Here is a 13,519-nt window from a genome sequence, read left to right on the forward strand (position 1 = left end):
ACACAGCCCCACTGAGGTTTTTAAAGACACATCTGACACACCTCTCTTCTCCCCTGACCTCCACATTCCTTTTTCCTGTCATTTGCAATGCCTCCTGTCCCCAGCAAAGAGTGCAGAATGCTACCGTTCAATACTTTAGAATATCAGACCCAGGATTATTTGTAATTAGCCAAACTAAAGCTGGGGGAAGAGAAATCCACTAAGCCCAGGTCATTAAATATAGCCAGGAAAAATATAACTGTGCTGACTGTATAAAAAGTGTAAGATTATCTGCTTTGTACAAACGTCAAGAGGAATCAAGACATTTTTGTCACGCCAAGTGTGAATTTCAAGACTGTTTTAAAGCATTTGTAAGAAAGACATTCTTGCTTAACCAGAAGTTATGTGAGAAATTCTTCAGACTACATTAGTCAGATCAGATTAGACAACAGTCTCATTGTGGGTGCAGAAAGAGATTAATGCAGAGCACAAGTTTAACAACAAAACACTTCCTATACTTCCATAGAGAAATGCTTATTAAGAGGTATGGTCTTATGCATGGTCTTAAACATTCCACATTGCTCTGGGGTTTACTCAAAGAGATTCCTTTTAACTGATGTTTTTCATAAAACAGGTCAACCATTTGCTTGGGACTTAGTGCAGCTTTAGCATTACCAATAGTCAGAGAGTAATGCAGAGCCAATGGCAGAGATGGCACAACTTGATGTATTTTATGAAGTTAGGCTGGCATCAAAAGCAAAACCAAGATCTTTATCTTGTGTAATTAAATTCCATCGACACAGCTACCTTAATAGATCTTTCAGCCATGAAGCTACTATTAGCCTTAGATCTCAAACTATTACAGTAGGAAGTGTGGGTTAGAAAGAGTTATACAGGCAACATCAATCTAAAGAGAAGTAGGTTCTACTGTTTCTTTTATGGCCCAAGAAAACTTCAAGTCTTCTTCACAGAATCACAGAATGGCCAGGGTTGGAAGGGACCTCAAGGATCATGAATCTCCAACCCCCTGCCACATGCAGGGCCACCAACCTCCCCATTTCATATGAGCCCAGGCTGCCCAGGGCCCCATCCAACCTGGCCTTGAACACCTCCAGGGATGGACGGGGCATCCACGGCCTCTCTGGACAGCTGTTCCAGCACCTCACCACTCTCTCTGTAAAGAACTTCCCCCTGACATCCAACCCAAATCTTCCCTCCCTCAACTTCAAACCATTTCCCCTCTTCCTGCTGTTATCTACCCTTTCAAAGAGTTGATTCCCCTCCTGTTTGTAGGCTCCCTTCAGGTACTGAAGGCTGCAATGAGGTCACCCCGCAGCCTTCTTTTCTCCAGGCTGAACAAGCCCAGCTCTCTCAGCCTGTCTTCATGGGGAGGTGCTGCAGCCCCCTGATCATCTCTGTGGCTCTTCTCTGGACCCTCTCCAACAGCTCCCTGTCTTTCTTGTGCTGGGGGCTCTAGACCTGGACACAATACACCAGATGGGGCCTCACAAGAGCAGAGTAATGGGGGACAATCACCTCCCTGTCCCTGCTGCTGGCCACCCCTCTTCTGATGGAGCCCAGGATATCATTTGCTTTCCAAGCTGCAAGAGCACACTGCTGGCTCACGTTAAGCTAAGGTCTTTCTCCGTAGTGCAGCTCTCAAGGACCGTCCCTTCCAGTCTGTTTCTTCTGCTCTTGCTGCACCATTAAAAAAAAATCCATCTATATATATAGAGAGAGATAGACAGATTTATATAAAATAGACTATGGCAGGAAATTCTTCTTAGTATCACTTCTTAATGCAAATCCATGTAACCTATCTCCCCCTGTAAGCCAAGCAGGGAGAAGAGCCATGCATGTTCTCAGTCACCGTTCTCCATAACCACACACATCATCATTACTAACACTGGCACTCATAGGGTTCCCTCCAGTCCCTTCACTTTCCTGCATTCATGGAATAACCAGCTGCAACACACCAGCCTTCACCTCTTACACCAAGAAACAAAACGCCGCCTGGATAGCTGACTTTTTGTCCCAAATAGGTTAAGTTCTCCCATCTTCCTTTCAGTGTGGACATTGAGAAAAACTCCCTCTTCCCTCCAGCCACTGGATTTTCCTCAAAGCTTGGAAAAGAGCATTGATAATGTTATTATTGCACTAAGCAAGCCTGAAATTAGTAAATAGATCTAAGAACTATTTTAGGGAGGAGGGAGTTTAATTATCAGATAGATGTCTGCTTGCTGAAGAACAAAGGGCAAGAAAAGTGGATTATGCTACCGTTTCTGAAATTCATGGCATCTGAATACAATGAGAAGAGAGGGAAAAAGAATAACACTAACCTAAAATGCAAAGGATTCCATCAGGTTGAGATTTGCTGCTTTGTGTCAGGATGCTCTGGATGTTCCTCAGGCGGCTGCAGCTGCAAAAGAAAGAGAATTGGTTCTTAAGAGAAAACTAGAACCTATAACTATTGTCTCTAAGCACGTGCTCTGGTTAATCTCTCACCTCCAGCAAGAACTTCTGTTCATGTTTCCCTGCACCAAGCCAGCAGTGCTCCTTGCTGTACCTTAGAAGCAGGGAGCAAAGCACTGCAGGACAGGTGAAGCCCAGGTAGAGGTAATGAGAAAAAGGATTGCAGTGGCTCTGATAGCCCAAGAGGGGTTTGCAGAAGCTGAGAGAGAACTCGAACACCCCCAGCACCCTCAGACCACTTCCACCCTGTATTACTACATCACACACACTCCAGATTAACTTAGTCTACACTGAGAAAATTGGAAGCCATACTCTCGTAACAAAAGCTCAACTCAAAAAGAACCAGACTTTTTACTATAGATTTGCTTCTGCACGACATAGTAATAAACATCACTTACATTACTGTGTATTCAGTTGATATAAACCACAGCACAAAACACGTTTAGGGTGAATAATACTTAACACAAATTACAGGAACTTTCCCCTCCTCTACCAATTGAGATATCTGGAACATTTCCCTAACCTTTCCCAGGTAACCTTTAGCTCTCCAACTGAGTTAAATTTATGGTATACCCAAATAAGCAAGAAAGCAACATCAAGCATTCCTGTTTTCACAGTTACTTAAGTAAAAAGCAAATATATCTTTTTAGTGAGACTACAATTATCACGCTCTACTTTCTCTGAAAGACAGGAAAGAGATGAAAGATGTACGTTATAGCTCATCTAAATGCCATTCAAACATTCAGATGAACAGTAAAGGAGAGAGATTAGGAGGAAGTTTCTCCACACAGAGGGTGGTGATGCATTGGAACGGGTTGCCCAAGGAGGTTGTGGATGCCCCATCCCTGCAGGCATTCAAGGCCAGGCTGGATGTGGCTCTGGGCAGCCTGGTCTGCTGGTTGGTGACCCTGCACATAGCAGGGGGTTGGAACTGGATGAGCATTGTGGTCCTTTTCAACCCAGGCCGTTCTATGATTCTGTGATCGATTGACACACTCAAGTCCAACATCAAGTCCAACAAAAGGTAGATCTGATCAAATAGGTTCATCCTCTGTCAAGAAAAAACAGCATTACGTGCCCACGCAATGAGCAGAGAAGAGCACAAAAGGGAAACTATATGTTCAGACTGTGTTACTTCATAACAAAATATAAGACCATAGATATAGATTTATTTCAACCTTTAACGTTCAACAGCTTTCGGCAGGACGTTTTTCCTTGCCCCGGTTAAAGAGGTGGTTTCTATGAAAGAAATCTTTGAAAAAGCTTCTGAGATATTTTCGACGTCATTTCAAGTGTGCATCAATCATTACATTGAAAGGCTGACATTAAAAAACAGGCAACTTCTGTGCCTGAAGAAAGATGTTATTCAGAAACACTGAAGGGAATCATTAGAACTCTCACTACACGCTTTTAAACAATACGGGCTGGACTGTGTATGAAGTCAGAGAAAAAATGGCAATTTCTTGCATTTCACATTAAGCAGCCATCTGACAAAAACACAGCAATGGCCCTGGGAACAAAACCCCTGACTTTTCCCACCTCCAAAGTGAGTGCTGTACATAGGGAACTGAGTTTTCCATCTTGCCCCAGTAACACCATTCCAAACAGAATCATAGAATGGCCTGGGTTGAAAAGGACCACAGTGAGCATCCAGTTTCAACTCCCCTGCTATGTGCAGGGTTGCCAACCAGCAGACCAGGTTGCCCAGAGCCACATCCAGCCTGGCCTTGAACACCTCCAGGAATAGGGCATCCACAATTCCTTGGGTTGTAATGAAGAATGTCCTTTGAAAAGCAGTATGACCCTTTGGGTTTTGGAATGCTTTCCTGGAAGACAGGGCTCTGATCTCCATTTAGAATCACAGAATCCTTACAATTGGAAGGATCCTCTGAAGGCCATCAGTCCAACTCCTCTGGAATTAACAGGGAAACCATGACTAGATCAGCTTGCCCAGGGCCTGACCCAGCCTGGCCTTGAAAGTCTTCAGGGATGGGGCACCCACCACATCTCTGGGCAACTTGTTCCAGTGCCTCAGAGAATTACCAAGGTTGGAAAAGATCTTCAAGATCATCCAACCATCCACCTATCACCAATAGTTCTCACTAAACCACGTCCCTCAACACATGAAATCCATTCCTTGAATACCTCCAGGGTCTGTGACTCCACCACCTCCCTGGGCAGCCCATTCCAATGGGCTCCTCACCACCCTCACTGCAAAAGATTTTTACTGATATGCAACCACAGCTTCATGTTACAGCAGCTCAATGCTGAAGATGAGCATTAGGCACGTTTGAAAGCACAATTTACTGAAACCTTCTAAGGCAATCCGTAATTCTTAGACTTCAGCAAGACCTGAGCTGCAAGTTACTTAACTATGTCTACTGCAAACATGCCCAGAAAGCAAGCACGGGCAGCCAGGTGCTTTCAAAGTGGGTAAGAAATAGATGTAGGTGAAGGGAGAATGTTTCCACCACACAATTTTTAACAGCAGATGCAATTTCTACCTTGCTTTATGCCAAAATAAGAGCCCTTGTTGCTGCAAGGCTCTGTGTCTCTCCCTTTGTATCTGTGCTAACGATCCTGAAGCCATGTGTCAAGTCAGATGAGCTTATGGATCCAAACAAATGCTAGAGCAGGGATTAAAAAATATATAATGCTTTCAGCCATCAGCAGCTGACCTGACTGCTGATGTAGGGGGGGTCAGAAGGCAAAACACAGCGTGGGGCAGCATCTGGCAACAACGTGTGCATAGGCCAATTAAGAATTTGTTTGTTACCGTATTGGCTTGGTCTTGGAGTAGATGCCAAAAGGGGGGAAGAATGATAATCATTAACTTCTAAGAATTAGAAATCTCGTCTGTTCACACGTCTTCATACTGATTATGCAAAATGCCTTTGTAACAGCACTGCCTCTCACAACCCAGTGAGAGACACAAGCTGTGCGTGCCAGCAAATGAACGCAATTAACAACTGTGCCTTTCTCAATCAGAAGAAAAAAACCACAAATACGTTTTTAAAATGATGCCACACCGTATTTAACACCCATTTAATTTATGTTTCCACGGTGTTTTACTGCACTCCTTGCCACCAGCTGAATTCATTCTGTGCACAAGCTTCTTTTCTTGTTGTGACCCTATGGCACGAATGCAGCACCATCAGCATCGATCTCCTATCAGTTCCAGGTTGATCTCTGTCAATGTCTGGGATGGCACAGCTGTGGTTTCTGTGCTGTTTGGGTGATGGATGTGATTTCAGGGCAGCACTGAGCTGAGCATGTTTTGCTCCATATTGGCAGATGTTACACTCCTCCCCCACAAAGGCTAAAAACCCACACATGATAAAGCCTGAACAGAGAGCAGCCAACATGGGAAAACACTGAAACCCCCCTGGCAAGACCCAGGAAACCTTCACATTAGCAATCAGAGAACAATTTGAAGAGATGCAGGCTGGCTACCTAAGAAAGATACAGTTTTAACTCAATTAAACATAAAGGAAAGAAGGAATGGCTCCTCCTTTCTCCCAGCTCTCACTCCCAATGAGCTGGCTGCTACCACCATCTGTTTCCACTCTAGTCGCCAGAAATAAAATAAATCAAGTTTGTTCTTTGCAAGGCTTCTTTGCTGGCCTTCCAATGCTGTTATTTTCTGTGCAGAGCAGAGCACTGGCTTTCCCACAGTCTGACACGATCCCCATCTTAAGACATTTATGAAAAGAGAAGCCAGAAGCAAGGCTGTGCTAAGGGCTCTCAGAAATCCATCAATTTCAAAAGCAGCCTATTTGAAATTTAATATCCAGCTTCAGTAAGGCTGTTGGTTTTTTTCCTCTTCTTAATTCACTAAAATAATTCTGTTTTACTGCACAAAAAACAATGGAGCTCGCTCACCTTCAACACATCACGATTTCCCACCTATTTTCAGAGTTTCCCTACAATGTACACTGGCAATTTCATTGCAAATAGGAGACCCAGCACCTTTAGAAACAGTATACTCAGCAACATTAATTAATCAGTATTTAAACTGGATCTGGAGGAACAAACTTGAACTCAGCGTGCATTATACTCCTTGCCTCTTGACTTCTGTTATGTTCTTCTTATGTTTTGTGGACAATAACATAATTAACACTTATTCACTGTAAGCAGACAGAACCTGCTTTATCAGGTTCTGAAATCAGAAGCGCTACAAAACTAAATTTACTTTCCTAAGACTGAATTCATTTTCAGAGCCCATTACTGGACCACCAGCACTGCAGCCATGTGGCCACACAGTACCAAACCAGCTAATGGTAGCTGGAGCACCACATACAGCTGAGTTCATCTCATAGCTCTACTCCTCTCCTTGGTGACTTTTCCTTTTTGCTCTATCTTTCCACTTCTGTCAACCACACAGCACCACATCCTTTCCAACTTTGATCTCAGCCTGGCAGTCAACAGACCCTAAAACATCTTAATTCTCCAGTACGGTAGAAAGCACCTAAATTTGGCAACTTGTCATCTTCTCCCTCATCACAGAATGGCCTGGGTTGAAAAGGATCATAATGATGATGTAGTTCCAACCCCCTGCTGTGTGCAGGGTCACCAACCAGCAGACCAGGCTGCCCAGAGCCACATCCAGCCTGGCCTTGAATGCCTGCAGGGATGGGGCATCCACAACCTCCTTGGGCAACCTGTTCCAGTGCATCACCACCCTCTGGGTGAAAAACTTCCTCCTCATATCCAACCTAAACCTCCCCTGTCTCAGTTTAAAACCATTCCCCCTTGTCCTATCACTATCCACCCTCATGAACAGCCGTTCCCCCTCCTGTTTATACCCTCCCTTCAAGTACTGGAAGGCCACAATGAGGTCTCCCCAGAGCCTTCTCTTCTCCTTGAACTTGAGGTCCCTTCTCTGCATAGCAAAAATAGAGAGAACTCCTTTAAAAAAAAAAAACCCTCTGGAGGTTGGTGGCCCTACCTATAGCAAAGGGGTTGGAATGTGATGATCTGTGGGGTCCCTTCCAACCCAAAACATTCTATGATTAAAAATAATTAGGTGAGACAAGCTGTTACAAATCCTGAACCCCGGTGTAAGTACACGAGGAACACATGGATACAAACTGTTAATCTTTCAACACAGAGATGTCCCCAGCTACAATTGGTTGGGAAACCACAACAGCTCTTCCACTCCTGCAGCACTACTCTCCCTAACACCCCACTGACTGCTCCTCTGAAGCTGTAGGAAAAAAAACCCACACACTTCACCACTCGGTGATTAAAACCAGAATGGTTTTATATTAGGTATGTAGGCAGAGACAGTGTAAAATGAGCCCAAGTACTCATTTTGCACTTCCCCACACATAACACTGATTAGTTCTTGCTGTGCGTCTGTTGCAGACGTGGGTAACTAACAATGGGGATCTGCCCGCTCTATCTCACACAAAGGTAATGCAAAATTAACAAGCTCACATGGATTTTAGATGGTGGTATCTAACGGAGGCTTTGTTCAGAAACGCATGTATTCTCAATTAAAACACTCATTCACTGCAAAACACAGACACACGAAGCATGACATCATCTTCTAAAAAGGCATATCCTTCTTTGGGCATTACTCATCTTTTAGTTAAGGGGTGATTTTTCCTCTTTTTTTGCAGAACTTTCATTCTTCCTTTTGTTCTTGCAATGCTGAGGGTCCCCGTGGTCAACCAGCTCCCAACATACCATACAGCACACCAGAACTCCGAACCACCATGTGGAAGAACTCCAAGAATCATCTCCGTCCGTTTCCCTATTCTTTATATAGTCTTAAGAATTTTTCCATTCCTGTTTGGGACTCGGAGGGGGGGAGGGAGGAGGAAGGGAGGGTAACGGATTGTTTTGTTTTAAGTTATTTTTATTAACTGCCTGGTATCTGCTGACCGCTGGAGAAATTTATTGCAAACACCGACCTCCCTGCCTCCATCTGGGCTGCAAAAAGGCAGCACAAGAACCAATGCTGGAGAGGGGAAAAAAAAAAAACCAGAACAGATGACATGCCTCCTACAAACACACCAAATTGCAGATGCTGTCCGGATCTCCCAGCGGAGCTTGAAAGCTTGCAGATGTTCACTGAACGTTCTCATGACAACTCTGAAACAGGATCTCAAATTACAGAAATGGCTCAGAAAAGAAAGGGGCTTGAGTGGAAACCATTTTCTCTTCCAGTTTCTGCTGGGATTTTTTTTTTTTTTTTCCCTGCCTGTTGGGTGTTTTGCTACTGATTATGAATTGTGAGACGCTCTCCAAATTCTAGGCTCTTTCTAAACAAGCAAGCAACGAACTTATTCATTAAATATATATATGTTTGAAAACAGTCAACCGTCCTTTTTTCTCTCCCTCCTGTGATCAGTTGGCTTTCTAAGCACAGGCTGAGAAGGAACACAGCCATCACCCAGCAGCCATATTCACCTATCTCAAGCAAACAGAACGACCTCCATTTCTCTTAGCGCCCAATTTCTCTCTTCACACGCACGTTGTCTGTAAAGCAGAAGCACTTTTATTCCCTCCTTCAGCAAAACCTAGAGCTCCCACACAGCCATTTAGCGTGGCCAGCTGATTGTTTGCTGGCAATCTGCAGCATCCCAGCTCATCACCTGATTTTACACCAGCGGGTGCTTCCACACACAGTGCTATAAATGCTTGCTGTCCTCGTTGCCCTGGGCTGCAATCTGTGACAGCGAAACACTGCAGGTAACGCACCGCAGCTTAACGCACACACCTTGAGTCTTTAAAAAGAAACGCTGCTCTAGTAACCTACTGATACCTGAGCTGACACCTGAACTCCAGGCAAGCCAAACACAGCCCTGCGTCCCTCTAGATTTAGAAACAGGACGGCAGAGCTAAAAGAGCGAATATCCCTGCCTTCCTGCCCCCACCTGCCTCTGCTTCTGCTCCCCAAATCACCGTCCCCATCTCCCAGCGTCCACCAAAACGTCCCCCAAACCCGTCCCTATCACATCCCTACGGGTTAGCCCGCTACCTGACGAATGCTTCGGCGGCCCTGGGGCGGCGCGCTGCGGGACGCGGGGACGGCCGGAGGAGAACCGAGCGGCCGCACAGCGCCATAGCGACGGCGATGCAGCGTTCGGGCGGCGGAGCCGGCAGCACTGCGGCCACTGCGCCCCGCGCGTACCACCTCAGGACGAGGACAGGGGGGGGAAGAGCGGGAAGGCAGACAAGCCGCTCCCCGCAGCACCGCACCGCACCAGCCTCGGTTTCCTTGCAGAACTCAGCACAGCCTTAAGTTCGAAGCAGAACTGGGAAGATTTCGTCAGCTCGGCATAAACGCTGCGGGAAAGATGACTTCTTCCTCACATCCTCCCCCCCCCCCCCCCCACGGGGAGAATGGACTCATCCAACGCCTGCCCTCGGCGCAGCGCCCGTCCCGCCTCACAGGGGCGCGTCTCACCACACACACACACACACAGGCACACACCTCCCTTCCCCTTTACCCCCCCCCCCCCCCCCCCCCCCCCCCCCCTCTCCGGCCCCCCGCGGACTGCCGGGCCGCTTGGGCACCGATTGGCTGCGGCTGCTGTTTCTCCGTCCCCTTGGGCACGGTTTTTTTTTTTTTTTTTTTTGAAAATAAACCAAACAACAGCGTGTTTTGGAACCCGTCAGCTGTGGGTCCCTGGGCTGCGCGGAGCGCGTCCTCCTCTTCCTCCATGAGCCGAGCTCTTGGTTCTAAGCAGAGAGCGAGACGAGACCGCCTCTCTGTGCTGTGTTTTCATTCTTCTCTTTGATTTTATTCGGTTTTTGTTTTGTTTTGTTTTTTGCATCCCTAAATGTATAGCCACTGGGTGCGGTACAGGCATGGGGTAGTGAGATGTCCTCAGCATCTCCTCAGCCATGTCAACTGCGATGTCTTCAGCCATGTCACTGGTGTCCTCATTTATAGCACAGAAATGTCCTCAGCTGTGCTAGGGAGATGTCCTCGGCCGTGTCAGTTAGATATCTTCAGCCACGTCACAGAGATGTCCTTGGCTGTGTCACTGAGATACCCTCAGCCGTGTTAAGGGAGGGTCAGGCTGGCTGTGAGGAAAAGCCTCTGCCCTGTAGGGCAGTGGGCATGAAACAGGCTGCCCAGGGCAGTGGGCACAGCTCTGAACTGCAGGAGCTCAGGGAGCAATATTGGGACATTGCTCTCAGCCATAGGGTTTGGGCTTGAGAGTGCAGTGTGGACCCTCAGTGATCCTTGTGGGTCCTTTTCAACTTGGGATGTTCTATGATTCTCTGCTCTCCCCAGCTTGGGCCACAGAGGGAGCAATCGCGGCTCCAGACCCCACTATTACCTCACACAAGTGACGGCTTGTTTCACGGAGGTGTTTCCTTTTTTCCTCAAAAACCAAACTGGACTTTGCTCACTACCACAGGGCAGAGAATACAAGATAAATATGCTGGGCTGTGACCCGGCTTCCCTGTGCCAACATAGAAATGCTTTCACTGGCCTCACTGGTACAGCTGAGATGGCTTGGATAGACCCATGTCCTCAAGTTGTGTGTCACATCTCACAGCCCCTTCTCGTATGCTGACAGCGAGATCATGGGCTCTTCCCATGATGGAGGTTGTATCTGTTTTGTCCCAAAATCTTACAGCCAGCAAGGGAAGACTTGGGTTGTTTGGACCACAGTAAAAGAGGTTGAGGGGAGGAGGCCTCATGGCTGTCTACAGCTTACAAAGAATCGCACATACAGAATGGCCCAGGTTGGAAGAGACCTCAAGGATCACGAATCTCCAACCCCCCTGCCACATGCAGGGCCACAAACCTCCCCATTTCATATGAGCCCAGGTTGCCCAGGGCCCCATCCAACCTGGCCTTGAACACCTCCAGGGATGGACGGGGCATCCACAGCCTCTCTGGGCAGCTGTTCCAGCACCTCACCACTCTCTCTGTAAAGAACTTCCCCCTGACATCCAACCTCAATCTTCCCTCCCTCAGCTTAAAACCATTTCCCCTCTTCCTGCTGTTATCTACCCTTTCAAAGAGTTGATTCCCCTCCTGTTTGTGGGCTCCCTTCAGGTACTGAAGGCTGCAATGAGGTCACCCCGCAGCCTTCTTTTCTCCAGGCTGAACAAGCCCAGCTCCCACAGCCTGTCTTTGTAGAGGAGGTGCTGCAGCCCCCTGATAATCTTTGTGGCTCTCCTCTGGACCCTTTCCAACAGCTCCCTGTCTTTCTTGTACTGGGGTCCCCAGACCTGGACACAGTACTCTCCTCACAGGGAGCAGAGGGGCAGTGCTGATCTCTGCTCTCTGGTAACAGTGACAGCCTGATGGAACAGGATGTTGCTGTGTCAGGGGAGGGGCAGGTGGGGGTTAGGGAAAGGGTCTGCTCCATAGGGTGGTGGGCATGGAACAGGTTACTGGTCATGGCCCCGAGCTGCTGGAGCTCAGGGAGCAATACTGAGACATTGCTCTCAGCCATAGGGTTTGGGTGGTGCTGTGTGGAGCCGGGAGTTGGACTCGGTGGTCCCTTCCAGATTGGGATATTCTATCATTCTATGAATACTTCCTGGAGAAGGAGTGAAGGGGGGAGAGGAAGGAGTGTCTGGCAGCATGGCTGCAGCGGACACAAGATAAGCTGCTGTTCCTGAGTTTCCTGAGCTTCGCTGTCCCACTATTGTTCCAAGTTTTGAAGGCTACAAAAGCTGAATGAAATCCTTAACAGCTGCCAAAGAAGGGAAGATGAATGCAAAGTGATGGGGAAAGCAGTCAAGCTGCTGATGATGTTCCTTGGAGGGTTCTCCTGCCCTAAATTGCATCCAACAATAAAGCACAAAATCTGGGTAAAGTCTCTGTTTGCTTGGCCTGGATAGGGCTTCCTCATTATGCTTTCAGCTTGCGTAGCTCAACATTGGCATCTGCCTATGGAAATAGCTGCCTTCGTACCATCTCTTGTGAATACATCCTTATTTTTAGTAAATCCCTTCTGCACCAATGGAGAAAACAATGCTCCATGGAATGAATACAGAGTCCAAAAATAGCTTTTGTTTGACCCGAGATATGCACCTGGAGAGATCCTTCTTTCCTCCTTTTTGGGAACACCCAAACTGGTGGCTGCTCAGGAGTCTGGAGGCTGCATCTCATTAAAAAAATAAAAAATAAAAAAAAAATAAAAAAAAAAACCTGTATGTCATGCTCATTTTGTTGGCATAGGAGATGGTGGCCATGGGAAGGCTTGGATATCCTTGCTCATGCCAACCATGATTCATCCTGGATGACTTTCTAGGATGGTGGAAGCCCCATTTTGTAGCTGGAAGATGTTTCTCCATCCCTTGTGTTCAGCCAGGCACAACCAGGCAGAGGCAGCTCCAGAAACAAAGCTGGAGGACAAAGCTCTGGCTCTGCTTCTCCCCATGGTGCCAGGCACAGCTGAAATGCAGCTGATATCTGGTGGCACTGACAGTGCAACTGTTGCAATAACAACAAACAGAAAAGCTTTATGGCTTACACAGATTTGACAGTCAGCCTTCTATAAGCCAAGGGTACGTCTTTCAAGGCTTTCAGTTTTATTATTTCATTTTATTTTAGTTTTTATCCCTGTGTTGCACCAGAAATACGAGGAGCAGCTCTCCCGCTGTAGCAGCACGTTTAAGGAAATAATTCAAACTTCCTACAGAGAAAAAGCAAAGAGTGCCATACTTCATGGTAAACAAACAAGGCAGCCACCTGCTGTGTTCTGTAACAATTGGTTTTCCTCTTTTCCATTCTGATTTATGGGTTCCTGTGGTCTTTCTGGGATCCCATACATGTTTCAGCAGAGTCCACCTTCCAGGCACTGTCCTCAGAACAGCGTATGTGTTCATGCCACGAACAGATGCTCTGCCTAAAGAACTCTTGATGAAACATTTATGAATTGCACCAGCCAGGGATAGAGCAAGACTCAGGAGGGAAAATTAAATAATCAACAGTGCTGGTGATAAATACTTCCTACTCCATTTATTCAAGTTCTCCAGGCTAGAAGACCTTAGTTCTACCCAAGTGTTATTTTGGGAAGACAGATATGAAGATTTCCTCTACCCTTAAGTCATTGTTTTGTTCTGCTTGCAAAAGGCAGCCCTG

The 13,519-nt window shown here is 46.7% G+C and overlaps 1 protein-coding gene across 1 annotated transcript in view; it reads right to left on the minus strand.

Moving 5' to 3' along the window:
* The window catches only part of DNAAF9 (dynein axonemal assembly factor 9), a 66,081-nt gene extending 56,300 nt beyond the window's left edge, over positions 1–9,781 (minus strand). The window contains exons 1-2 of the mRNA XM_031588146.2: positions 9,440–9,781; positions 2,319–2,398 (exon numbers count right to left, since the gene is read on the minus strand). Coding sequence (XP_031444006.2) covers positions 2,319–2,398; positions 9,440–9,525 — 166 coding nt within the window. The 5' untranslated portion in view covers positions 9,526–9,781. The remainder of the gene's footprint in view (positions 1–2,318; positions 2,399–9,439) is intronic.
* Between the last annotated feature and the right edge of the window lie 3,738 nt (positions 9,782–13,519).

Source organism: Phasianus colchicus, chromosome 4 (assembly GCF_987193195.1).
Source record: "Phasianus colchicus chromosome 4, bPhaCol1.hap1.1, whole genome shotgun sequence".
In the NCBI taxonomy this organism is placed as follows: domain Eukaryota; kingdom Metazoa; phylum Chordata; class Aves; order Galliformes; family Phasianidae; genus Phasianus; species Phasianus colchicus.